A 1,402-nucleotide genomic window follows, 5' to 3' on the forward strand; every position below is an offset into this window, starting at 1 on the left:
TGTGTGTGTGCGTGTGTGTGTGTGTGTGTGAGTATGTGTGTATGTGAGTGTATGTGCGTATATGTGTGTGTGTATTTGTCCCACGTACTATCAACACAGAAAAACGCACTCACCTGCAACAACAACAACAACAACAAACACAACAACTGCAACAATAACAAACCACAAACAACAACAACAACAACAACAACAACAACAACAACTAACAACAAACAAAAGCATCAAAAGAACTCACACTTTGTCCCAATCTCCCTCCATATAGCAGAGCTTCAGGAAGAATAGAGGGGGCAGAATGTAGGCCAGAAGGGTGGTGGTGGAGCCTCCGATGAGGGAGAGGATGGGGCCAAACTGCGGGATGGACTCTGCCACAAAGAGAACCACGCCCACCATGATGGTGCGGAAGATCACTCGACGGACGTTGAATTCTGGGGGAAGAAACCAAGTTTGTCAAAAGAGTGGTTGTTGGTGTGGCGAGAAGCATATAATAACAACAAAATAACGGTAATTTGGCGCAAAAGATCACTCGACGGACGTTGAATTCTGGGGCAAAAGAAGTTTGTCAAAGGGTGTTTTTTTGGAGTGTTCAATTTTGTAAGAGTTTTACGGCACTTGCAACACAATAAGGTCATACAAGTGCAGAAGATTAGAGGTGTTACAAGAGAGTAACAAAGACAGATAGAACCGATAGAAGCGAGGTAAGGACGATAGATGTTTTAGTTTCGTTTATAGTTTTAGTAGAGGTTTTACGGTGCTCGCGCATAAGGTCATATGAGCGCCAGAAGGTTAAAGGTGTTACAAGAGAGTAACAAACATAAAAAGAAGAAGGGGAGATAAGGAAGATAGATGTTCGATAGGAAAGAAGAAGCAAACCACATCAGAGCACCCGCCAACCACCCACGATAGATGTTTGATAGGAAAGAAGGAACACACAAACAAACAAACAAACAAACGGCCAGACAAAAAGACATGATAAAGCCACCGGCCACGAACCTTTGGGTATTTTCAGCAACTCTTCCAGCTCCTGACACACAGGGTTGATGACGATGATGAAGCCACAGAAGAGATGGAGCGTGATGAGGACTTGTACAATGTACAACATGGGACCTGCACTCACAGTGTTCAGGATGTTGGACTTGGCGTTGGAGCCATACACAACATAGCCGGCGATAGCCACAGGCAGGTACATCCCCAGCACGACTGGAACAGGAGAAAATAGAAAATAGAAATGAAATTAAGTAAAATCTAATTTAATTAGATTTTGTGTTTGTTTTCTTTTTAGCAAACGTTAAAGTTAGTTTTAGAAAGAGTTTTATGGCACTTGAAACACAATTAGATAATATAAATGTAAATGATTAGAAGTATTACAAGAAGGTAACATACAGCAGCAGCAGCAGCAACAACA

At 42.2% G+C, this 1,402-nt stretch overlaps 1 protein-coding gene across 1 annotated transcript in view; it reads right to left on the reverse strand.

The window, feature by feature from the left end:
• Positions 1 to 235: 235 nt before the first annotated feature.
• Positions 236 to 1,402, reverse strand: part of LOC101864691 (amino acid transporter AVT1J) — a gene marked incomplete at its 3' end in the record, with an annotated part of 45,326 nt that continues 44,159 nt past the window's right edge. Inside the window, 2 exon segments of the mRNA XM_035970058.1 lie at positions 236 to 425; positions 991 to 1,197. Coding sequence (XP_035825951.1) covers positions 236 to 425; positions 991 to 1,197 — 397 coding nt within the window.

The sequence above is a fragment of the Aplysia californica genome, unplaced genomic scaffold (genome assembly GCF_000002075.1).
Source record: "Aplysia californica isolate F4 #8 unplaced genomic scaffold, AplCal3.0 scaffold00215, whole genome shotgun sequence".
Taxonomy (NCBI): Eukaryota; Metazoa; Mollusca; class Gastropoda; order Aplysiida; family Aplysiidae; genus Aplysia; species Aplysia californica.